General features: G+C 44.2%; 1 protein-coding gene across 3 annotated transcripts in view; it reads left to right on the top strand.

Moving 5' to 3' along the window:
• The window catches only part of LOC128703627 (thyroid receptor-interacting protein 11), a 210690-nt gene that overhangs the window by 10661 nt on the left and 175794 nt on the right, over positions 1–24235 (top strand). For 2 of the 3 annotated variants that reach the window (XM_053798360.2, XM_053798359.2), the window contains 2 exons: positions 8303–8413; positions 14612–14800. In XM_053798360.2, coding sequence (XP_053654335.1) covers positions 8303–8413; positions 14612–14800 — 300 coding nt within the window. Of the gene's footprint in view, positions 1–8302; positions 8414–14611; positions 14801–24235 lie in introns of those variants that run through there. The other variant, XM_053798362.2, reaches the window with a different exon arrangement.

Genomic DNA, 24235 nt, shown 5'->3' with positions numbered 1-24235 from the left:
TTAAGAGCCCCTCACTGGCATCAAAGAACTTCCCTTGCCAGTGTTAATTGCACATCTGTAGGTCTTTACTGTAGGCCTGTTTTTGTAGGCCTGTTACTGTAGGCCTATTTCTGTAGGCCCATTTCTGTCTGGCTCTTCCTCGGGTCACATCTGAATAGTACCGCCCATTCTTCCCCCCAGCACTGCATGACACTTATGGGCTTAGCTCTTCCTTGCGAGTACAGTAACAACATGAAAGAACGTAGATATTGCTCTTAGACGGAGGATCGAGCCTCCACTGCACCTTGCACTGAATGACCCACATGGGTTTAGAGCTTCACTGGGATAAAAGAGTAAAAGGTAACCTTTAGTATTACAGGAGCAACAACAGCCCTGGTGGGGGGTAGGTGGGTGTTTGTGTGTGTGGGGGGGATCCCTCCACCTAGTGAATAAATGATAGAATATTTGTATTCAAGCCAAAATGAGAGGGATTGGCAGGTAAGGTCGAGGAGTGGGTGTGGTGGAGGCAGGGGTTCAAGGAGTGGGACTTGTGTGTAGAGGGTTGTGAGAGTGGGACTGGTGGGGAGAGAGTTGGGAGAGGGGCTGGTGGGGAGAGGGTTGTGAGAGTGGGACTGGTGGGGAGAGGGCTGTGGAGTGGGACTGGTGGGAAGAGGGTTATGGAGTGGGAATGTTGAGGTGTAGGGGTGGTGGAGAGTTGGGGGGCTTGAGGAATGGCAATGGTTGGGTGGTGGGGGTTGATGATTGGGAAGAGATGGATTGAGGAGTGAAGGGTGGTGAGAGGGTCTAGGAGTGGGGGAATAGGGATGGGGCTGGGGAGAGGGGTCTAGGAGTAGGGGAAGGGGGATGGCAGAGAGGATCTTGGAGTGGGGAAGGGGGTAGGGAAGCTTGTGCCATAATTTTCGACATGTTTGTCTTGCTCTTCACAACTGACTCTGGTGTCCCAGATATTGATGTTATTGAAGGTGGTGCAGGGTAGGAGTGCCAAGGAGGAGGAGGGTGAACTGAGTTGGGATGAGGAGGGAGATATGGTAAGGTAAAGTAAGGTAATGTAAGGTGTATAGCAAAGTAGAGATGGATACACAAATAACCAGCACAAAGGAGAAAGAAACATGACGATGTTTTGCTCTGACTTGGATCATTATTAACCCTTAAATGGTCCAAACGTATATATACGTTTTTTCAACATCTGAAAGTATGGAAAAAATGTAGATCATCTTTTTTGTTTTACATTTGAAAACGTGTAAAAAACTTTTATCTACATTTTTTTTGTTATATTTGAAAATATGTAAAAAAAAGTAGATCTACTTTTGTAGCACTATGAATTTGAAGTTCGATCTGTTTGGACCGTTTAAGGGTTAACTACTCACAAGTTTCTCCAGTGTGCAGGTTGTGTGTGTTTTGTTCCACTCATGGTATTGTGCCTTTTTATTCTTTAGATATGAAGGTACAGCCTAGTTGATGAGGCAAGCACCAGATGAGCCTGGCCCATGGCCTGGCTCTGAGAGTTGAGAGAGACTCAAAACTCATAAAAGGTATATCAAAGGATACTAAAGGGAAGGAGGAAGAGTAATAAAGGGAGGTGGGAGATAAAGAGCAATACTTTGATATCTTTATTAAGAGATGTTTGGCTCTCCACAAGCTTTATCAGTCTAATACAGAGACATGAGGAAGCAGCATTTTATAAGAGAGCCAGTGAAAGACATGGAGAGATGCAGCAGTTGTAGACATGGTCACATATGGGCAAGGCCCACAAGTGGAGGCAGGTCAGACCCATAAGGTGGGTCAGATATTTAGAAGTATAGTTTTAGAAGACAGTCTCTGTACCAAGATTCCATGATGTTGCTGTATCAGACATGTATTATTAAATCAAAGGTACATAATACTGACACATTGTTGCTGAATAAGACACTGTGTAACACCCGAGTATCTTTACTGAGAGAGAAATCTCTCAGTAACATGTCTCTTATTTACCACGTTAGATACTGAAGAGAGGGAGGGTAGTGGAACTGATGGCTGGGGATACAGAGCAATGTAAGCTAAGATGTAAAGTACTGAAGGGAAAGATGAAAGTAGTGAAGGGAAAGTAGTGAAGGGTAGAAGGGGTGTATAGTATAGGATCTGGTAATAGGATGTATAGAAGTGGATCTAGTAATAGGATGTATAAGTGTATCTAGTAATAGGATGTATAGAAGTGGATCTAGTAATAGGATGTATAAGTGGATCTAGTAATAGGATGTATAGAAGTGGATCTAGTAATAGGATGTATAAGTGGATCTAGTAATAGGATGTATAGAAGTGGATCTAGTAATAGGATGTATAGAAGTGGATCTGGTAGTAAACTGAATGTTAGGATGGGTTGTTGAAGTTAGAAATCTATACTTCCCTTGATGCCAGTAAAAAGGTCTTAAATCAAAGAATTGGACCTACCTTCCCCTAAGATGAAAATTGATTATCTCCTATTTCCCACTGTTCTATGATCCAAGCAAGGTTACTACTACTTCCCTATAAATAAAAGTCCTCCAGTAGAGAACTGTCACTGCTTGTGGAAATTCACTCAAATATGTACTTCAGTCAAAATTGTAATCACACAATATAAACATTGCAAAGAAATAAAATCTTTATCTTTATTAACCTGTACACTGAAATCACTGCCTATGAAAGCAAGAGGTTAGCAGACAGTGCAGGATACCTCCAGTGAAAAGCAGGGACACAGTTGGTATACTAAGAGAAAGAGCTCAGTAAATGCAAAGGGACCAAGACTCTTCACCACCCTGCCTTTGTGCATAAGGGAATTACCAACAGCATTTAACTGTCTTTAAGAGGGAGCTTAGGTTCCTGAAGTTAGTTCCTGATTGGCCTGGCTGTGGTACATATACTGTAGTATGTTGGGCTACATGCAACTGGCATCAACAGTCTGGTTGATCAGGCTAGTAACTGGTAGTTCTGGTCTAGGATTTGGCTATGGGGGTGGCGAGTCTCCTGAAATAGACTCCAGGTAGGCTTCTAGTAGACTCCAGGTATACTTACTATACTAGAAAAATTGTCGACAAAATGTGGCTTGTATTTTCCATAGAGTTTATAAAAACTTATTTATTGTAATGTGATTGTCTCTCAGGGAGAGTAAGAGAAAGGAGGGAGGAAGGGAGAATAAAAGATGGAGGGAGGGGTAAGAGAAAGGGGAAGAAAGGGGGTGACTAGTGAAAAAGAAGTAAGAGAAAGAGAGAGCAGAAGAGAGAGAGGAGTAAGAAAAAGAACGAGATATAATAAGTGAAAGAGAAAAAGAGGAACAGGACAGAGGGAAAATAAAGTGAAAGACGGAAGGGAAAGTAAGAGAAAGAGGGAGATAGAAAAGTGAAAAAAAATAATGGGGAAAAAGAGAATGAAGAAAGGGAGGGATGGAAGGAGGGAGGGAAGAATGGAGGGAGGGAGGGAGGGGAGTGGAAGGAGGCAGGGAGGGAGGGAGGGGAGTGGAAGGAGGCAGGGAGGGAGGGATGGAAGGAGAGAGGGAGGGGAGTGGAAGGAGGCAGGGAGGGAGGGATGGAAGGAGAGAGGGAGGGGAGTGGAAGGAGGCAGGGAGGGAGAAAGAGGAGTGGAAGGAGGCAGGAAGGGAAGAATGGAGGGAGGGAGGGATGGATGGAGGCAGGGAGGGAAGAATGGAGGTGGGAGGGAAGAATGGAGAGATGGATGGATGGATGTAGGCAGGGAGGGAAGAATGGAGGGAAGAAGGAATGGATGGAGGCAGGGAGGGAAGAATGGAGGGAGGGAGGGTGCCGGAAGTTAGCCTTGGGTGGTAGCGGATGTCCGTTTGTGTTGTTTATGCAAGGTGGCGGGGGGGGGGGGAGTGAAAATGGGGGTAAGGCTTATGGAGTGGGGGGGATTGAATGGTCGAGATAAGCTATGGGGCTGGGATAGGTTGGGGTGAAAGTTGTGATAGTGGGGATGGGGTTGAGGTGGAGTGGGGGTGGGTTGAATGGTCGAGATAAGCAGTGGGGCTGGGATAGGTTGGGGTGAAGGTTGTGATAGTGGGGATGGGGTTGAGATGGAGTGGGGATGGGGTTGAGGTGGAGTGGGAGTGGGTTGAATGGTCGAGATAAGCAGTGGGGCTGGGATAGGTTGGGGTGAAGGTTGTGATAGTGGGGATGGGGTTGAGATGGAGTGGGGATGGGGTTGTGGTGGAGTGGGGATGGGGTTGAGGTGGAAGGGGGGTGGGTTGAATGGTCGAGATAAGCAGTGGGGCTGGGATAGGTTGGGGTGAAGGTTGTGATAGTGGGGATGGGGTTGAGATGGAGTGGGGATGGGGTTGAGGTGGAGTGGGGATGGGGTTGAGGTGGAGTGGGGGTGGGTTGAATGGTCGAGATAAGCAGTGGGGCTGGGATAGGTTGGGGTGAAGGTTGTGATAGTGCGGATGGGGTTGAGATGGAGTGGGGATGGGGTTGAGGTGGAGTGGGAGTGGGTTGAATGGTCGAGATAAGCAGTGGGGCTGGGATAGGTTGGGGTGAAGGTTGTGATAGTGGGGATGGGGTTGAGATGAAGTGGGGATGGGGTTGAGGTGGAGTGGGGATGGGGTTGAGGTGGAATAGGGGTGGGTTGAATGGTCGAGATAAGCAGTGGGGCTGGGATAGGTTGGGGTGAAGGTTGTGATAGTGGGGATGGGGTTGAGATGGAGTGGGGATGGGGTTGAGGTGGAGTGGGGATGGGGTTGAGGTGGAGTGGGGGTGGGTTGAATGGTCGAGATAAGCAGTGGGGCTGGGATAGGTTGGGGTGAAGGTTGTGATAGTGCAGATGGGGTTGAAATGGAGTGGGAATGGGGTTGAGGTGGAGTGGGGGGCGGTCGAGATAAGCAGTGGGGCTGGGATAGGTTGGGGTGAAGGTTGTGATAGTGGGGATGGGGTTGAGATGGAGTGGGGATGGGGTTGAGTGGGAGTGGGGATGGGGTTGAGGTGGAGTGGGGGTGGGTTGAATGGTCGAGATAAGCAGTGGGGCTGGGATAGGTTGGGGTGAAGGTTGTGATAGTGGGGATGGGGTTGAGATGGAGTGGGGATGGGGTTGAGGTGGAGTGGGGGTGGGTTGAATGGTCGAGATAAGCAGTGGGGCTGGGATAGGTTGGGGTGTAGGTTGTGATAGTGGGGATGGGGTTGAGGTGGAGTGGGGATGGGGTTGAGGTGGAGTGGGGATGGGGATGAGGTGGAGTGGGGGTGGGTTGAATGGTCGAGATAAGCAGTGGGGCTGGGATAGGTTGGGGTGAAGGTTGTGATAGTGGGGATGGGGTTGAGGTGGAGTGTGGATGGGGTTGAGGTGGAGTGGGGATGGGGTTGAGGTGGAGTGGGGATGGGGTTGAGGTGGAGTGGGGATGGGGTTGAGGTGGAGTGGGGATGGGGTTGAGGTGGAGTGGGGATGGGGTTGAGGTGGAGTGGGGATGGGGTTGAGGTGGAGTGGGGATGGGGTTGAGGTGAAGTGGGGATGGGGTTGAGGTGGAGTGGGGATGGGGTTGAGGTGAAGTAGGGGTGCTGTTGAATGGGATTGTGAGGTAAGGGTAAGTTGAATAGAGGGGAGAGGGGGGAGAGTGGTTGAGAAGAAAGTGAGATGATAAAAAAAGGGGTTGAGGGGTGGGGAAATAGCCCATTGTGAAAATGGAAAATAAAGCCAGGGAACGAATTGAGATTGAGATAATTGTTCAATTTGTGTTGATGACAATTAGGAGTATAATTGAAGTGATTCATCAGAAGTGCTCAGGCAAGTTAGTGGCTTTCTTTGTACTTCAAAATATTAATAATAATAATATCTTTATTTCTACAAGTACATGTACAAGGTATACAGACCATAGCTGACATCAACCACATGCTACTATATAGAAAGCCCTTTGTTATGCAGAGCATTTCGAGCAAATTAGGTCAATTTTGTCCCAGGATGTGACCCACACCAGTCGATTAACACCCAGGTACCCATTTTTTACTGATAGGTGAACATAGATAACCGGTGTAAGGAAACATGCCTAATGTTTCAACCCTAGCTGGGAATCAAACCCAGACACCTCACCATGTGAAGCAAAAGCTTCAGCCACCAGGCCATGGCCCACATATTATAAAATGTAAATCACACATTGTAACCTTTAAAAAGAAAATAAAAATTGTATTGTAGGTGGAAGTGAAAGTAGCTAAGTCAAACATTTATTTCCACATGATACAATACAGTGGTGCCCTGAGTTTCGTACAGCTCCCAACTCGAACAGTTATGCAAGTGTATTATTGTAAGTGTATTTTTGGGTGTCTGAAATGGGCTAATCTAATTTACGTTATTCCTTATGGGAACAAATTTGTTTGGTAACGGCACTTGAACAGCCTTCTGGAACGAATTTTGTATGAAACTCGGGGTACCACTGTATTTATACAGTGATGAGAGCATTGTATGACCCTTGTGGGTTTAGTGCTTAGTTATGATTATAATAATAATAATAATTGTACAGTGATGGGTGACATTTGGTTGTGCATGCAGAAAGCCCTTGGTTATGCTAATGCATTTTCATACTTAAAAGTCACAGTACCAAGGTGGCAACTATTAGCAATGAACCCATAATACACAAATAGTAATCAGCACACAGGAGAGAGAAGCTTGCAGCGATGTTTTGGTCTGACTTGGACCAAAACATTGTTGATACCTCTGTCCTATGTGCAGGTTATTTGTGTATTGGTTCAGTCACAGTATTGTGCTTTTTTGTTCTTTTACGAACCATAAGCCTGACCTAGCACCAGGCTGATGGAGTAGAATTTAAAACTCATTAAAGCTATATCAAGGTATATCTTTTGATAATTTGGTCCATCTTGGTTCAGACAATGGCCCAGCTTGGACCAAGATATTGTCCAATTTACATTGCAATTTTAGTTCATTTGGCTTTCCAGCAAACTCATTTTGAGGTTAATTCTTGATAAGAAGGCACTGTTAGTCTAATTGGATTTAACTTAGTTTCCAGGGTATAAATTTATTCCCACTGATTCGTCAGAGAGATCTGCTGTATATTCTGTAGTGTGAGTAGACAGCCTCTCCTTATTTGTATCTGTATCTTGTGATGTGCTGTTTGTATCTTGTGGTGTACTATTTGTATCTCGTGGTATTGTTTGTATCTTGTGGTACTGTTTGTATCTTGTGGTACTGTTTGTATCTTGTGGTACTGTTTGTATCTTGTGGTACTGTTTGTATCTTGTGGTACTGTTTGTATCTTGTGGTACTGCCTTTATCTTGTAGTACTGTTTGTCAACTTCTGCAGTTAAATATTGCATAATATACAGTATAACTCAGTCAAAATGAAGTGCATGATCATCCATCGTATGAAATCTTTTAAGTTAATTATGTTAACTGCCAAATTTGATGACTCCTCTCACACCTTGGTGTTACACTTAATCTATCTGGGTCATATTATCAGCAGTGACAGGAGATTTGATAATGATTTAAGGAAACGCCTTGAAAAACTTGACATTGTAGGTGATTCATTGGGCAGGAAATTTCCCTGTTGCAGTATAAATATTAGATAAAAGTATCTTTTGAAGCTGTTGCTACTCAATGTTTTGCAGTGTACTCTGGGCAAACTATCATGTATCGTTGTAAAAGCAGTTAAGAGTCTGTGACAGTAATAAACCTAATTACTGTACCTCATACTCCCTAAGGATTTAGTGCTTTTCCATTAGTGTAATAATAATAATAATAATAATAATAATAATAATAATAATAGGAGGGGTGGAGATATGTTGCAGTGCTTGAACTGTTGTAATGGCACGCCTCTGGCAAGACAGTGATGGAGTGAGTGATAATGAAAGTGTTTCTTCTTTTTTGGGTCACCCTGCCTCCATGGGAAATGGCTGATGTGTTAAAAAAAAAAATAATAATGTGACAATGACATATTGAAGGTGCTGCTTCAGTTAAGGTACCCAGGATGACAAACTCCTCGGTGACTTGATAATATTACCGGTATATGCTTAGATTTTATAAATAATATGTGGTTTCATGCAGTGTTTTTATATTTGTTACATGCCTTGTTTGTCATCATGTGGTAAAGACTATCTAATCTTTCCCAGTATACAGTAGGTATAGGGAGGGGAGTGGCAGAACTTGGACTGAACATGATTGCTGTTCACTCCTCAGGGGCTTTGTGACTCCTATGGGTTTGGTGTTGCTCCATGATTGTAATAGAATAATAATATTTTTAACTCGGTTATGAAGTGTGACATTTTTTATGCCTTTAGTCATTTTATTATTGTAACTCAGGTTAAATTGTGAGGCGTGTGTTCAGAGAAGTTTCTGCTTGTTCTAGGTTGAGGAATGTAAGCGGAGTCAAGCGGAGGTGGAGGAGCGACTGCAAGCTTCCAACCTGCACAGTGCTCACCAGGTCAACCTTCTCCGCCAGCAGCTGCAACAACGTGAAGTACGCATGCACAATGCCTTCTCACAAGCTGCATGTCTTTTCAAGGAGGGTACTTTGATATTGAAGGGCAGCTCTTGATCCAAGGAATTGGTGTTGCCCATCCCTTCCTCTGATCAAGTCTGATTACCTCTCATTCTCCTTGCTTTGTAGGACCCTAATGGATTTAGTTCATCCTCCATGATTGTAATAATAATAGGCTATGGCATCAAGGGGTAATGGTTGGCTACATCTTTGGAGTAGACTAAATCATTGGTGGGGAACCTTGTTTTTTAACTTACCAGTTGTCTCCCACTGAGGAAGGGTGACCTAAAAGAGAACAGTGAAAGTTTTCCTTTTTTACATTTAGTACAGCCTCTTCTCACTTAGCAACGTACTCGTTTACCGACACCTCAGACTTATGACGGGCTCTCTGATGAGTATTCATACCTAAATAATGTATATTAGAGCTGATTTCTTCTGTTCTGTTTATTTCAGTATACAGTACGCTACAGTATAAACATTTAAAAACATACCAGAAATGTTATCAATGGTGCAAAGGTGACATTAAAACAATATTAAAGATGGTTGACACAAACTCACTACCATTATAGTATGCTTCTCACTTAGCAACGAATTCGTTTAACGACATGGTCTTAGGAACGGAACTCCATCGTTAAGCGAGGAGAGGCTGTAATTTATACAGGAGAAGGGGTTACTAGCCCCTGGTGAGGGACTATAGACCGTAATATTGGTAGGGTAGGAGGTTGTCCCTCAATACTTCCACCTCCCCCATTTATGAAAGTCGCTGTACATTTTTACCTCTTAACGATACATATTTTCTAATACATACATACCTGTATCCTCGTATGTGCTAAATACCATACCCATGACTGATACCAAGAGTTCTGCTTTTTCAGTCTGACCTGAGGGCAGATTTTTTTAGTTGGTGGCCCAGTGGCCTGGTGGCTAAAGCTCCTGCTTCACACACGAAGGGCCCGGGTTCGATTCCCGGTGGGTGGAAACATTTCGACGTGTTTCCTTACACCTGTTGTCCTGTTCACCTAGCAGCAAATAGGTACCTGAGTGTTAGTCGATTGGTGTGAGTCGCATCCTGGGGGACAAGATTGAGGACCCCAATGGAAATAAGTTAGACAGTCCTCGATGACGCACTGACTTTCTTGGGTTATCCTGGGTGGCTAACCCTCCGGGGTTAAAAATCCGAACGAAATCTTATCTCTTATCTTCAACCAGACTGTTGCTGCCAGCAGCCTGCAAGCCTACTTAGCCACTACAATCTGGCTGAATTGGCATTTCCTATAGGACTATTCCCAGTTTCCTATTGAAAGCCTTCATCTGTTTCTGCAATATTTTTTATATTTGCTGGTAGAACTGTAGAAAGTTGAAGAGTCTTGGGCAGTGGATGTGGATACAGTGTCTATTGGCACTGATTTCCACTGTTAGTAGTTACTCAAGAAGAAACATGTGACTCTCACTCCACTTATACTCTTTCATACCTATCACTCGCTCATGCACTCAATAGCCAGCCCCTCTGTAAATCAATAGATGACTGTATATTTAGATGGCAAATAGATTCATATGCAAATACCTTAAAGCTATAAATTTCACTGGCAGATAATTCAGTTTGATATACACAATTATGGCAGTTTTGCAATAGATATGCAAATGAATGTAGAGATGTCACAGATAGACATGCAGATGGGGTGTGGTCACACGATAACTGATGAATACCTTACATGAAAATAAACCTAGCCTAGCAAGTCCAGCTGAAACCAAACTAGCCAAACTAGAAATAACTTACTCTGGATGATGTATCTCTCAAGGAAAACTTAGGGGGTGCCTAGGTGTGGGTACCCTACATATGGATGCCATGATGGTAAAGGGCTCTTAACCCTTTGAGGGTCGACAGGCCCTCTCCGAAACTCGTTCTCAGGGTCGGCCAAATTTAAAAAAAAAAAAAAAATATTTTCTCTTATGAAAAGATAGAGAATCTTTTCCCGATCATAACGACACCAAAAGTTTGGAATTTGATAGAAAACTTACGGACTTATGCTCTCGCAAAGTTAGCGGTCTCGGCGATGTTTACGGATCGGCGATTTTGCCCACTTTGAGCCCCATTTTCGGCCAATTTCACTGTACTAGTCGACAAAAAACATGAATATTTCGCTAGAACTCCATTTTTTCTATCGAATGGGTGCAAGAAACCACCCATTTATAAATTCAACTATCCAGTACAGTGGTCAGAATTTAGCAATTTTGCCAATTTCACACAAATTTCAAAAGATGCCAATTTCGGAATAGGGTCCAGAATAAACAAGAAAGACATTCCTGGCACTAAAATGACATTTCCTCTAGTCATTAGTCACGTCTCAAGGCCCCTCTTATATTCTTTTGCTTTCCACTTTGAATTTTTATTCTCACAAAAAATATAAGATTTACTGTTATGCAGACTACTGCATTAGTGTAAAAAATGGTATAAATATTATTGGTGCACTTGTGAAAGAATATTAGACTCACCAGTTGATGTGTATTGCACGCTTGGCACGATTTGTTTACTTTTGAAGTTTGGTAAAAATCGAACATTTCTGCTACTTTGAACTCAATTTCAAGGCACCTTTCATTGTAAAACCAGTCAAAATCATCTCAATTTCAGTAATATGTCTTCCATTCTATAAAATGAGACCAAGAAAACTAGAATACAACAATAAATACTATAAGAAAATACACTGCAAAGTCGCTGATTTATTAAAAAAAAATGGAAAAAGTTTTTTTTTTCTCATTATGCACCGTGTGCTGCAGGATTTTTTTTAGACTGTGCACACTGACCACATAGACCCATTCTTTCATATGAAGGCCTACCAGCTTTCTCCCACTAGATTTGAGGTCGCTAGAATTTATGAGTACTAGTACGTCAAAAACCCCTACGCGTAAGACGTACTAGTACGACGAAAACCCTCAAAGGGTTAATCAAAAGAATTGGAGCTACTCTTCTTTTCCTTGGATTAAACCTGATTGCCTCCCATTTCCTGGGTGCTAAATGATCCCATGTGGGTTAGCACTTTTGAATGAATATATAATAAGAATAGAATACTCAGTTCCATGGGAAAGTGGAGAAGAATCCATAAGCCATGCGTGTCGTAAGAGGTGACTGATCGCGTAAAAGTAAAAATTTTCGCAAGAGGTAGGGTACCCTCTAAAGGAAGAAACACTTTTACCATCATTCAATTACTGTCTTCCCAGAAGTGTACTAACATCACTTGTCTGATAACCCTTTAACTACAGCACCCCCACCCTTCCTTCAGAGTGCAGGCACTGTACGTCCCACCTCCAAGACGCAAGTTTGGCTAACCAGTTTCCTGAATCCCTTCATAAATAAAAGATTGAAAGAATTTCAGTAGTACAGCCTCTCCTCACTTAACGACGTACTCGTTTACTGACGACTCAGACTTGCGATGGGCTCTCTGATCAGTATGCATACCCAAGTGATGTATATTAGAGCTGATTTCCTCTATTATGTTTATTACAGTATACAGTACACTACTGTATAAACATTTAAAAATATACCAGAAATGTTATAAATGATGCAAAGGTGACATTAAAACAATGTCAAAGATGACTGACACAATCCCACTACCATTTTAGTATGCTCCTCACTTAGTGATGAATTCGTTTACTGACATGGTCATAGGAATGGAACTCCGTCATTAAGCGATGAGAGGCAGTTTTATGTACTCTTGGGAAGTGCTAAACCCTTATGGGTTATACAGTGCCTGGCAATGGGAGGGATGGGAATAATCAGGTTTGATCAGAGGAAGGAAAGGGGTAACTACAAGATATCTTTACTACCATCAAGGACAGTGAAAACAGGAAAAATAACGTCAGTGAATTATACAGTATATTAATGTGTGCTAAATCTCACAAGTACTATGTAGCAACTAGATGAGAGAAAATACATTAAGTTCTTTGAAGTTGTTTTGCAATGTTGAAATGTTAGTAAATGAATTCATTGCCATTTTTTTAAGAGCTCGGTTCATGCTTTCTTGATCTAAGGAACTGGAGGTATTCTCCTTTTCCATGAATCAAATCTGATTACCTCCCATTCCCAAGGTGTTGTAAGAGTCCTATTTTTCTTTTGTGCTTTCCCCATGAATATAATAGAATAATCCATCTTTATTTCAGTTTTGTTTGTTGTACTTTTAGACAGAAATGTGTCATTAAGAATGATAATGCAACACAAATTTTTTTTCTTTAGCATTGGTTAAAGAGAATGATCAATACAGTTTATTTAAAAGTTTTGGCATCTCAAGGGAAATACAGTGGACCCTCGACCAGCGATGGCATCGATTAACGATAAATCTGACTAGTGATATATTTATCGCAAAAATTTTGCCTCGATTAGCGTTAAAAAACTCGACCAACACTATTCCTTCCGTCTGTCAGACGCGTCCACTTCTGGCCAGTGTTTACAAGCCAGCCAGCCACCGCGGTCGCTTCCAAGCATACAATCGGAACATTTCATATTATCACAGCCTTTTTAGTGATTGCACCTGCAAAATAAGTCACCATGGGCCCCAAGAAAACTTCTAGTGCCAGCCCTACAGCAAAAAGGATGAGAATTACTATGGATATGAAGAGAGAGATCATTGCTAAGTATGAAAGTGGAGTGAATGTCTCCGAGCTGGCCAGGCTGTACACAAAACCCCAATCAACCATCGCTATTATTGTGGCCAAGAAAACGGCAATCAAGGAAGCTGTTCTTGCCAAAGGTGCAACTATGTTTTCGAAACTGAGATCACAAGTGATAGAAGATGTTGAGAGACTGTTATTGGTATGGATAAACGAAAAACAGATAGCAGGAGATAGCATCTCTCAAGCGATCATATGTGAAAAGGCTAGGAAGTTGCATGACGATTTAATTAGAAAAATGCCAGCAACTAGTGGTGATGTGAGTGAATTTAAGGCCAGCAAAGGTTGGTTTGAGAGATTTAAGAATCGTAGTGGCATACATAGTGTGATAAGGCATGGTGAGGCTGCCAGTTTGGACCAAAAAGCAGCTGAAAAATATGTGCAGGAATTCAAGGAGTACATAGACAGTGAAGGACTGAAACCTGAACAAGTGTTTAATGGTGACAATGACAATGTTGTGAAACACGTTAGGAATGTCATAAAGGAACGGGAGGTACAGGCCTCTATGGGCAGATATGTTGTGCGACAGAGGTCCAGTGACTCTCAAGGTGGTCCTAGTGGCATTAAAAGAAGGGAAGTAACCCCGAAAAAGGACTTGCCACCTCAAGTCCTAATGGAAGGGGATTCCCCTTCTAAACACTAAGACCATCAACACACTCCCCTCTTCCCATCCCATCAATCATCACCAGATCTTCAATAAAGGTAAGTGTCATGTAACTGTGCATGTCTTCTTCAGTTTGTGTGTATTAAAATTAATATTTCATGTGTTAAAATTTTTTTTTTTCAATACAGTGGACCCCCGGATAACGATATTTTTTCATTCCAGAAGTATGTTCAGGTGCCAGTACTGACCGAATTTGTTCCCATAAGGAATATTGTGAAGTAGATTAGTCCATTTCAGACCCCCAAACATACACGTACAAACGCACTTACATAAATACACTTACATAACTGGTCGCATTGGGAGGTGATCGTTAAGCGGGGGTCCACTGTACTTTTGGGTGTCTTGCACGGATTAATTTGATTTCCATTATTTCTTATGGGGAAAATTAACTTGACTAACGATTATTTTGACTAACGATGAGCTCTCAGGAACGGATTAATAGCATTAGTCGAGGGTCCACTGTACCTTGATGCTGGTGTGGAGCTCTTGATCCCATTCCCTCATAAATTCCCTATGGGTTTAGCTCTTTTTCTGATTAAAGCAATCACATAAATTAATAAAAGTCACATTGCCATGGCTGAAACAATTCACTGTTAACCTTTAAACTGGTGATAAATGTTTAGCTGAAGGTTCGGTCCTAGACCATTACTGTATCATTTTAAAGGTAAATTGTATCTGCTGCTACATACACTACTTGTATGAGAAGAGTATCGCTGTATGACCCTTACTAGTTTAGCATTGGGTTATGATTATGATTTGGTTTTTCTTTCATTTTGGGCCACCGATGTGTTATAAATAATAATAATAATAATAATAATAATAATAATAATGTGAGTAATTTGATCTTACAGGATGAGCTCAGGGCTCTGAAAGAGAAGAGCTCTGAGTGGGGTTGGGAGGCTGGTGACTCTCTCTCAACACAAAACCACACCCTCAACCATGAGTGGGCAGATGGCCTCCATAACTCTGAGTCTCACAACCACCACCTTCAGCCACAGCAGAAAAATAAGCAAGGCTGGCAGGATCATCTCAACCAACAGGTGAGTTACTTTCAGTTGTAAAATGGGTGACTGGGAATTTAACTCTATTATTTGACTCTTGGCATTTTCCATTTCCACTTTTTTTAAACACTGATTAAAAGTCTGAAAAATAATAGCAGGGTAGGGTAGGCTTACTTGGAATCGGCTAGGTATGGTAGTTAGCTTAGGGTAGTTTGTCAGGTTTAGTTAGAGTAAGATATGTAAGGTTAGGATAAGGTAAGTTTGATTAGGTTAAGGCATGTTAGGCTAGGTTAAGGTAAGTTTGCTTAGGGTAAGGCATGTTAGGCTAGGTTAAGGTAAGTTTGGTTAGGTTAAGGAATGTTAAGCTAGGTTAAGGTAAGTTTGGCTAGGTTAAGGCTTGTTAGGTTAGGTTACGAGGACTGAAATACTGGGAATGAAAATGATTCGAGTTAAATTCCCAGGAATTACCTAGACCTACAGTAGTGACGGGTTACCCTTGTACTCCATGTTCTACAGAGCAAGTGAGAATCGTTACTTTTTTTTTTTTTTAACTCTATTGAATTTAGAGGTTATCCTTCCTCAGCTTATTTCAAAGCTAAGCTCTATATAAGGATGAAGACTAGAACATTTGATTAATACCCAGGTATAGTACAGTTTTTATTTACTGATACTGTACATGGACAGGAGCAATAGTGCAAGGAAACGCGTCCATCTTGAGGACCATTCTATTCACTCGCAGCAGTTTCCACTCGTAAAACATAGGAACACAAGAAAGAAGGAGCACTGCAACAGGCCTACTGGCTCATGCTAGGCAGGTCCAACTCACACCTGCTCAAGAAGGGAGGAGCACTCTAGCAGGCCTACTGGCCTGCTACACCCATTCATGTAGTATTTGTCAATCCTAGTTTTGAAATCTTTCCAAAGTAATTTCTCTATCGAAGGTTCTTGGGAGTTTGACTGTCAGGCCAATACTTTCCTATGTATTCTCTTTTTAAATCTAAATTTTTCAGTTTGAATAGTGTTGTAAGTTCTCTCCGAGGTTTGTATTATCAGAACTTTATTTATATTGCACAGGTACTCCTGTCTACACATGTAAGTACAGTTGTTGATGGTACTACATGTCCATAAACTGTATTAGCAAAGTAAATGGAAGTAAATATTTCTTATTTGTACTTGAACATGACAATATATCTGACATGAATATGGTAGAGTTATTGTAAGGGTTAGGCGGGGTGGGGGAGCTGGAGTGGGGTAACAAGCAGCAGTGTGAGCAAAATGACAGGAGAGATAAGCAAGGTTGATTAGATAAGATAGACAAGCCAGCCTGGCATGCTGGGAGTGCCACTCTCTCCTCCCCTTGGCACTCTTTCCCCCCTTTGTGCTGACATGCAAAATTTTGGATTGATTTATGGAAATAGATTGTTGTTTTGATTATTTATTATCTCTGTTTCATTGTACTGCTTCAGTGTATGATGCAGTAGCTGTATGCCTCACAACCAGAACTTTTTATAATTAATATTTGTTAAAAGTACACTGTATCAAATACTTTTACAGAAAATGAGAAAATGGCATTTAGATATCCAACTTTTATGGAATTTGTGAGGGTTAAAAAGCATATACATGTATTGGTTGATAAATATAAAGTATTATCTTGTGGTTGTTTATTGTGCTTTATTTCACTTTGAATTATTTTAGTCTAGTTGCATAACTCGTCTTGGTAGCAGCTGCCTGATTAAGTTCAGTGCAATGATTCATTTTTCCTAAAATTGTACCTATGGAACTGAGTTGATGCTTTAGAGTTACTTATCTAATGACTCAGCCAATCCTTGCACCACACACAGAAGCCATGCTGATTTCAATGTCTCCTGGGTTCAACACGGGTGGCTCCAAAATGTTTTTGTAGGAAGATCTTAAGGAGTGCCAGTGTGGATGGCAGTGGTCCAGGGGACTTGTCTTGAAGCTGTGGTATTATGTGGAGATTATGAGGGCTTTGCCTTCCTTCCCTGGTGCTCCCAGTGGTTCCTCCACACACTGCCCTGCTGTACGTGTTGCATGGGGTCACACATACATTTTTATGGGTTGATGTATCCTGACCTATCCTAAAATGTAAAAATAGATATATGTGCAAACAAATTACAAAACAGGTGGGGTTTGATCCCGTGGCACGTGAGTTCTTAAACTCACAGACCTGTGAATTTTAAGACTCGCTTGTCATGGGATCGAACCCCACCCATTCTGGGATTTGACAAAAAAAAAAAAATGTGTGTATGCAGGAAATGTTCAAAAATTGCTGCTGAGTAATGCATACAGCATATATGGTAACTTTTAGTATTAATAAGATTAAAGCAACATAACTAACACACGAGACTGTCGTGTAATATTGGGCACACAGCCTATGTCACGTTTGTCCACACCGCACCAGACACTATACAGGGTTCAAGTTCAGCATTTTTCATTCATTGTAATAATGTTTTACAAAACTGACAAGTTATGCTCTGCATAACCCGGGGGGCTTTTGAAAATGTATAAAATAAATGGGGAGGGGGCAGGAGGGGGTGTTGGAGGGGCAGAAGTGTGTGTGTTGGTGGGGTAGAAGGGTATGTTGGACTGGTTTTGACGTGATCAAGTAAAACATTTTTTCTCTGCATTGGCCTGAAGAATGTTGCATAAGTGTCTCATTTATCAACTTGTTAGTTTTCCAAACCATTGTTTACTAGGTGGGTGTTTGAAGCCTAGCCACCCACTGTGAGTACTACATAATAGTTCACCTTCCCTGGTACCATACTGGCCATGCTTCCTAACCTTCACAAAATTTGCATCAGGATATTATGGACACTGGTTTTGTGTACATGGTTGAGTTTCAGTTGATTTACTCTGTTTGCCATGTTAAAAATGTCGTCTAGATCTTGCAATTCATCCTGGCCTACCTGTTCTCTTGGTCCCAACTCCAGGATTAATCTCTCCATCATATTCTGGGTAATTTGTAGTCTGTTTTTCATCTTTTATGTAATAGCGGAGTACATAAAGAAGAAGAAGAATCTCCATAGACTTAGTGTGCTGCCAACCTCAGTACCTAGACACTGTGCCTTTTTTTAACTAGAGCAGCTTTAACCTGGCATTTGCTTTTTTTTCTGCTACATTATTCATTATATTGAGGGGCTAGTAACCCCTTCTGTAAAAATTACTAAATGTAAAAAGAAAAACTTTCATTTTTCTATTTGGGTCACAGTGGGAGACGCCCACTGCGTTAAAAAAAAAAATAAGAAAAAGATTAATTCATTATAATTCACCTATGACATTGCCAGATATTTCAGTATAGTTACTGTTGAGACGGTTCCCCACTACACGGTATACTTTTGAGCCAAATAATTTGGCTTCTGTATTTTTCCTGAGTTGAGTAATAGTATAGGAGGGCCCCGCTTTACAGTGCTTCACTTTACAGCATTTTGCTAATGCAGTGGTTTTCAGTTATTCCCATCTTTAATTTATTCAGACTTCCTGCAATAAATGTACGTATTCACCACTCACAGTAAGCTATGGACGAAAACATTTTAAGGTAAATAATGTGTGTACTGTATGTGCATTTTTTAGGCCTAGTTCTATTGCTCACTTAATATATGATAGTGTTAACATGTTATCAGGCTTTTATATGTCTTTGAAAGTGAAAAATGGCTATGTTTCACTTTACAGCTGTGTTTTGCTTTACAGCAGTAACCAAGAACCTAATCTGCTGTATAACCAGGGGCCCTACAGTAGCCTGGAACCTAACATGCTGTATAACTAGGGCCCTACAGTAGCCTGGAACCTAACATGCTGTATAACCAGGGCCCTACAGTAGCCTGGAACCTAACATGCTGTATAACTAGGGCCCTACAGTAGCCTGGAACCTAACATGCTGTATAACCAGGGCCCTACAGTAGCCTGGAACCTAACATGCTGTATAACTAGGGCCCTACAGTAGCCTGGAACCTAACATGCTGTATAACCAGGGCCCTACAGTAGCCTGGAACCTAACATGCTGTATAACTAGGGCCCTACAGTAGCCTGGAACCTAACATGCTGTATAACCAGGGCCCTACAGTAGCCTGGAACCTAACATGCTGTATAACTAGGGCCCTACAGTAGCCTGGAACCTAACATGCTGTATAACCAGGGCCCTACAGTAGCCTGGAGCCTAACATGCTGTATAACCAGGGCCCTACAGTAGCCTGGAACCTAACATGCTGTATAACCAGGGCCCTACAGTAGCCTGGAACCTAACATGCTGTATAACTAGGGCCCTACAGTAGCCTGGAACCTAACATGCTGTATAACCAGGGCCCTACAGTAGCCTGGAACCTAACATGCTGTATAACTAGGGCCCTACAGTAGCCTGGAGCCTAACATGCTGTATAACCAGGGCCCTACAGTAGCCTGGAACCTAACATGCTGTATAACCAGGGCCCTACAGTAGCCTGGAACCTAACATGCTGTATAACTAGGGCCCTACAGTAGCCTGGAACCTAACATGCTGTATAACCAGGGCCCTACAGTAGCCTGGAACCTAACATGCTGTATAACTAGGGCCCTACAGTAGCCTGGAACCTAACATGCTGTATAACCAGGGCCCTACAGTAGCCTGGAACCTAACATGCTGTATAACTAGGGCCCTACAGTAGCCTGGAACCTAACATGCTGTATAACCAGGGCCCTACAGTAGCCTGGAGCCTAACATGCTGTATAACCAGGGGCCTACAGTAGACTGGAACCTAACATGCTGTATAACCAGGGCCCTACAGTAGCCTGGAACCTAACATGCTGTATAACTAGGGCCCTACAGTAGCCTGGAACCTAACATGCTGTATAACCAGGGCCCTACAGTAGCCTGGAACCTAACATGCTGTATAACCAGGGCCCTACAGTAGCCTGGAACCTAACATGCTGTATAACTAGGGCCCTACAGTAGCCTGGAACCTAACATGCTGTATAACCAGGGCCCTACAATAGCTTGGAACCTAACATGCTGTATAACCAGGGCCCTACAGTAGCCTGGAGCCTAACATGCTGTATAACCAGGGCCCTACAGTAGCCTGGAACCTAACATGCTGTATAACCAGGGCCCTACAGTAGCCCGGAACCTAACATGCTGTATAACTAGGGCCCTACAGTAGCCTGGAACCTAGCATGCTGTATAACCAGGGCCCTACAGTAGCCTGGAACCTAGCATGCTGTATAACCAGGGCCCTACAGTAGCCTGGAACCTAACATGCTGTATAACCAGGGCCCTACAGTAGCCCAGAACCTAACATGCTGTATAACTAGGGCCCTACAGTAGCCTGGAACCTAACATGCTGCATAACCAGGGCCCTACAGTAGCCTGGAACCTAACATGCTGTATAACCAGGGCCCTACAGTAGCCTGGAACCTAACATGCTGTATAACCAGGGCCCTACAGTAGCCTGGAACCTAACATGCTGTATAACCAGGGGCCCTACAGTAGCCTGGAACCTAACATGCTGTATAACCAGGGCCCTACAGTAGCCTGGAACCTAACATGCTGTATAACCAGGGCCCTACAGTAGCCTGGAACCTAACATGCTGTATAACTAGGGCCCTACAGTAGCCTGGAACCTAACATGCTGCATAACCAGGGCCCTACAGTAGCCTGGAACCTAACATGCTGCATAACCAGGGCCCTACAGTAGCCTGGAACCTAACATGCTATATAAGTGGGGTCCTCTTGTACTAGTTTATTATATCCTTTGGGTCTTTTTTCCTGACACGAGGAGAGTACTGTCAACTATGTAACAGTAATGGGCATGTCATTGACATGACACAGAAAGAGAAAAGGACTCGTGGGCCCACCTTGGGGTAGCACTACATGTACCTTGGGGTAGCACTACATGTACCTTGGGGTAGCACTACATGTACCTTGGGGTAGCACTACATGTACCTTGGGGTAGCACTACATGTACCTTGGGTAGCACTACATGTACCTTGGGGTAGCACTACATGTACCTTGGGTAGCACTACATGTACCTTGGTGTAGCACTACATGTACCCTGGGGTAGCACTGCATGTACCTTGGGGTAGCACTACATGTACCCTGGGGTAGCACATGTACCTTGGGGTAGCACTACATGTACCTTGGGGTAGCACTACATGTACCTTGGGGTAGCACTACATGTACCTTGGGGTAGCACTACATGTACCCTGGGGTAGCACTACATGTACCCTGGGGTAGCACTACATGTACCTTGGGGTAGCACTACATGCACCCTGGGGTAGCACATGTACCTTGGGGTAGTACTACATGTACCTTCGGGTAGCACTACATGTACCTTGGGGTAGCACTACATGTACCTTGGGGTAGCACTACATGTACCTTGGGGTAGCACTACATGTACCTTGGGGTAGCACTACATGTACCTTGGGGTAGCACTACATGTACCTTGGGGTAGCACTACATGTACCTTGGGGTAGCACTACATGTACCTTGGGGTAGCACTACATGTACCTTGGGGTAGCACTACATGTACCTTGGGGTAGCACTACATGTATCTTGGGGTAGCACTACATGTACCTTGGGGTAGCACTACATGTACCCTGGGGAAGCACTACATGTACCTTGGGGTAGCACTACATGTACCTTCGGGTAGCACTACATGCACCCTGGGGTAGCACTACATGTACCCTGGGGTAGCACTACATGTACCCTGGGGTAGCACTACATGTACCCTGGGGTAGCACTACATGTACCTTGGGGTAGCACTACATGTACCTTGGGGTAGCACTACATGTACCCTGGGGTAGCACTACATGTACCCTGGGGTAGCACTACATGTACCTTGGGGTAGCACTACATGTACCTTGGGGTAGCACTACATGTACCTTGGGGTAGCACTACATGCACCCTGGGGTTGCACTACATGCACCCTGGGGTAGCACTACATGCACCCTGGGGTAGCACTACATGCACCTTGGGGTAGCACTACATGTACCTTGGGGTAGCACTACATGTACCTTGGGGTAGCACTACATGTACCTTGGGGTAGCACTACATGTACCTTGGGGTAGCACTACATGTACCCTGGGGTAGCACTACATGTACCTTGGGGTAGCACTACAGGTACCCTGGGGTAGCACTACATGTACCCTGGGGTAGCACTACATGTACCTTGGGGAAGCACTACATGTACCTTGGGGTAGCACTACATATACCTTGGGGTAGCACTACATGTACCCTGGGGTAGCACTACATGTACCTTGGGGTAGCACTACATGTACCTTGGGGTAGCACTACATGTACCTTGGGGTAGCACTACATGTACCCTGGGGTAGCACTACATGTACCTTGGGTAGCACTACATGTACCCTGGGATAGCACTACATGTACCTTGGGGTAGCACTACATGTGCCTTGGGGTAGCAATACATGTACCCTGGGGTAGCACTACATGTACCTTGGGGTAGCACTACATGTACCTTGGGGTAGCACTACATGTACCTTGGGGTAGCACTACATGTACCCTGGGGTAGCACTACATGTACCTTGGGGTAGCACTACATGTACCTTGGGGTAGCACTACATGTACCTTGGGTAGCACTACATGTATCTTGGGGTAGCACTACATGTACCTTGGGGTAGCACTACATGTACCCTGGGGTAGCACTACATGTACCTTGGGGTAGCACTACATGTACCCTGGGGTAGCACTACATGTACCTTGGGGTAGCACTACATGTACCTTGGGGTAGCACTACATGTACCCTGGGGTAGCACTACATGTACCTTGGGGTAGCACTACATGTACCTTGGGGTAGCACTACATGTACCTTGGGGTAGCACTACATGTACCCTGGGGTAGCACTACATGTACCCTGGGGTAGCACTACATGTACCTTGGGGTAGCACTACATGTACCCTGGGGTAGCACTACATGTACCTTGGGGTAGCACTACATGTACCTTGGGGTAGCACTACATGTACCTTGGGGTAGCACTACATGTACCTTGGGGTAGCACTACATGCACCCTGGGGTAGCAGTATATGTACCCTGGGGTAGCACTACATGCACCCTGGGGTAGCACTACATGCACCCTGGGGTAGCATTACATGCACCCTGGGGTAGCACCACATGCACCCTGGGGTAGCACTACATGCACCCTGGGGTAGCACTACATGTACCCTTGGGTAGCACTACATGCACCCTGGGGCAGCACTACGTGCACCCTTGGGTAGCACTACATGCACCCTGGGGTAGCACTACATGCACCCTGGGGTAGCACTACATGCACCCTTGGGTAGCACTACATGCACCCTGGGCTAGCACTACATGCACCCTTGGGTAGCACTACATGCACCCTGGGGTAGCACTACATGCACCCTGGGGTAGCACTACATGCACCCTGGGGTAGCACTACATGCACCCTGGGGTAGCACTACATGTACCTTGGGGTAGCACTACATGCACCCTGGGGTAGCACTACATGCACCCTGGGGTAGCACTACATGCACCCTGGGGTAGCACTACATCCACCCTGGGGTAGCACTACATGCACCCTGGGGTAGCACTACATGCACCCTGGGGTAGCACTACATGCACCCTGGGGTAGCACCACATGCACCCTGGGGTAGCACTACATGCACCCTGGGGTAGCACTACATGCACCCTGGGGTAGCACTACATGCACCCTGGGGTAGCACTACATGCACCCTTGGGTAGCACTACATGCACCCTGGGGTAGCACTACATGCACCCTGGGGTAGCACTACATGCACCCTGGGGTAGCACTACATGCACCCTGGGGTAGCACCACATGCACCCTGGGGTAGCACTACATGCACCCTGGGGTAGCACTACATGCACCCTGGGGTAGCACTACATGCACCCTGGGGTAGCACTACATGCACCCTGGGGTAGCACTACATGCACCCTGGGGTAGCACTACACACTACCAGCAGAGGTTCACAACGTCAGGGTCTCCAGTAATTATCAGGATAATTTGTCTTCTGTTATTTTGGTAGAACTTAAATATGTTTGGAGTGTATGCTTGGCAGACGATGCAACATCCCCCCAATGAAAAGCAGGGGTGTCACTAGCACGTTAAGAGACCATACAATAAGTGTCAGGGGCCCGAGACTGTTCAACTGCCTCCCAGCATACATAAGGGGGATTACCAATAGACCCCTGGCAGTCTTCAAGCTGGCACTGGACAAGCACCTAAAGTCAGTTCCTGATCAGCCGGGCTGTGGCTCGTACGTTGGTTTGCGTGCAGCCAACAGCAACAGCCTGGTTGATCAGGCGCTGATCCACCAGGAGGCCTGGTCACAGACCGGGCCGCGGGGGCGTTGACCCCCGAAACTCTCTCCAGGTAAACTCCTGGTATGGTGACAACTTGTAGTTTCCTACGTGATGTATCATTGTTTACTGTGGCAAGAACTTTGTTAGGCTCGTTATGCGTCTGAAATTTACTTTAGACCCTTAGGTGAGGA

This window comes from Cherax quadricarinatus, chromosome 76 (assembly GCF_038502225.1).
Source record: "Cherax quadricarinatus isolate ZL_2023a chromosome 76, ASM3850222v1, whole genome shotgun sequence".
NCBI classification, from domain to species: domain Eukaryota; kingdom Metazoa; phylum Arthropoda; class Malacostraca; order Decapoda; family Parastacidae; genus Cherax; species Cherax quadricarinatus.
Note: the sequence above shows the minus strand (reverse complement) of the source record. Positions and strands in the feature narration are given on the sequence as shown.